We start from the raw sequence: 2605 nt of genomic DNA, 5'->3' as shown, positions 1-2605 counted from the left end.
GAGCCTGCAGACACAGAGAACCCCCTGGGCAGGGCTCTGCTGTCAGGAGGGGTCTGCAGGGCAGAGGTGAGCACACAGCGGGTGGGATGGTGGCTGTGAGCACCACGGGGAGGAGACCTGGAGACAAACAGCTTCCACAGGGACAACTCCAGTCAGCAGAGAGCCAGGCAACCCCTGTGCATCCCTCCCTGCTCAGCTGCACGAGGAAGGAAAGAAGAGTTTGGAGAAATGGACTTAGAAACTACTCACTTCTGAGCACGCATAAGTCCAATTTCTTCTTCAAGTACATTGTTAGTGAGATCATCCTCCAGCAGAGAGAGGTGCAATAAGCTCTGGGAACCTGTGTGGTGACCAGCAGATCACTTGTGGGCAGAGCAGCTCTCCTGCCTCTGCACTAGGCATAGGGTGCCCTTTTGTCACACAGAGCTCCCCAATGTTCAGGCAGAGAACAATGAAAGAGGTGCTGCCTTCTGCCCCTTCAGATAAGGTGCCCTCACTCAGCAGCACAACCCTGAGCTGAAAAAAAGGAGTTGAATCAAATTCCCCCAAAGAAAGAGAAATAATTTTGAGGGGATGTTTTAGGAAATAGCATAGGATTGACTCAAGAAAACCTGCCCTAACTTGTCAGTGTCTTCTCGTTCAACAGTCCCCCATGCCCAGGGAGAACAAATGTCCAACAGCAGCTCCATCACTGAGTTCCTCCTCCTGCCATTCGCAGACACACGGGAGCTGCAGCTCTTGCACTTCTGGCTCTTCCTGGGCATCTACCTGGCTGCCCTCCTGGGCAACGGCCTCATCATCACCGCCATCGCCTGTGACCACCACCTGCACACCCCCATGTACTTCTTCCTCCTCAACCTCTCCCTCCTCGACCTGGGCTCCATCTCCACCAATCTCCCCAAAGCCATGGACGATTCCCTCTGGGACAACAGGAACATCTCCTACCATGGATGTGCTGCACAGCTCTTCTTCTTCTATTTCTGTGCTGCAGCAGAATATTTCCTTCTCACTGTCATGTCCTACGACCGCTACGTTGCCATCTGCAAACCCCTGCACTATGGGACCCTCCTGGGCAGCAGAGCTTGTGTCCACATGGCAGCAGCTGCCTGGGGCACTGGGTTTCTCTATGCTGTGCTGCACACAGCCAACACATTTTCAATACCACTCTGCCAAAGTAACTCCCTCGACCAGTTCTTCTGTGAAATCCCCCAGATCCTCAAGCTCTCCTGCTCACAATCCTACCTCAGGGAATTTGGGCTTCTCATGGTTAGTGCCTGTATACTTTTTGGATGTTTTGTTTTCATTGTGGTGTCCTATGTGCAGATCTTGAGGGCCGTGCTGAGGATCCCCTCTGAACAGGGACGGCACAAAGCCTTTTCCACGTGCCTCCCTCACCTGGCTGTGGTCTCCCTGTTTGTTGGCACTTCATTTTTTGCCCACCTGAAGCCCCCCTCCATCTCCTCCCCACCCCTGGACCTGGTTGTTGCAGTTCTGTACTCAGTGGTACCTCCCACAGTGAACCCCCTTATCTACAGCATGAGGAACAAGGAACTCAAGGATTCCCTGAGGAAAGTGATTGACTGTTTTTCAGCAGCCATAGACTGTCAGCCATTCTCTGCAAATGACTCCCAGTATATATCATGACAGCCCAAGCATTTCTTTCCTTCTTTATATAATTATTTTTTTCTTTCTTCCATTTGTGATGATGTGGTCTCCAAAGACATTCCATTACACTTTCCCTCCTACATTAGTATCCACCTGTCTTGTGTGACTCAGGGACTTTGTCTAAAGGAGGAATCAGGCACTCTGTGGCTTTAAGAAAAATAAATGAATGCACAGCTTCTTTTTCTTACATCAATCCTTACCAGGGCAGGAATAAACGGGGAATTAAAACACATTTCTGGCTGCACCAGCTCAGGACTCCTGCGCTGGTCCGATTGGAAGGGATAGCATGGAGAAGCTACAGACCCCTCAGGATCTGCTGGACAGGAGAGCAGGGGACACAGGGTGCCCCTGACCTCCTTCTCCTTGTGCCATGGGTGCCTCCGATCTCTGGGGATGATCCCTTCCTGCCCCTGAGGAGCTGCTGTGCCCTTCAGAGGGGCTGAGGCTGTGGGGTGAGTGTCCAGAGCACCCTGCAGTGGGCACTGCCTTGGGACCAGCCCAGACTGGGCTTTGCTGGGGAGAGAGGTGGAGAGAGGGCAGGGGAGGTAGGAGAGCTTGGAGGGAGCTGGGCTGGGATGGAAAGTACCGATGAGAGAAAACCATCAGCATATAACTCTCACTGAGTGACCATGCAGGGTGAGGACTCACACCAGGGCATTTGTGGTGCAGAGCCAGGGCTTGTGGAAGGGATCGAAGACATGCAGGTGCAGGAGAGAAGAGGCTGAACTGTGCCCTTGGTGACATGGGCATTCATCACCCCCCCGTCCCTCCCATCATACATTTCCAGCACTGCCCACTCACCTCAGTTTATGGGTGGTTTTGCTCTGTGCCCATCTCCTTCCTCCTGCTGGTCTCAGTGCCTGTGTCAGGGGAAGAGCCAGCCCTGCCCCAGCCTCTCTTCTTTCCCAGACCTTGGCAGACCCCAGAGAAGGGAGGTCTA

General features: G+C 53.1%; 1 protein-coding gene across 1 annotated transcript; it reads left to right on the top strand.

Annotated features, from left to right (window-relative positions):
- Positions 1–654: 654 nt before the first annotated feature.
- Positions 655–1644, top strand: LOC141917164 (olfactory receptor 14A16-like). The gene has a single exon (XM_074810248.1). The coding sequence runs from the start codon at positions 670–672 to the stop codon at positions 1642–1644; it is 975 nt and encodes a 324-aa protein (XP_074666349.1). The 5' UTR covers positions 655–669.
- Positions 1645–2605: the final 961 nt, after the last annotated feature.

The sequence above is a fragment of the Strix aluco genome, chromosome 34 (genome assembly GCF_031877795.1).
Source record: "Strix aluco isolate bStrAlu1 chromosome 34, bStrAlu1.hap1, whole genome shotgun sequence".
In the NCBI taxonomy this organism is placed as follows: domain Eukaryota; kingdom Metazoa; phylum Chordata; class Aves; order Strigiformes; family Strigidae; genus Strix; species Strix aluco.
The sequence above is the reverse complement of the archived record's forward strand: the minus strand, read 5'-3'. Positions and strand labels throughout refer to the sequence as shown.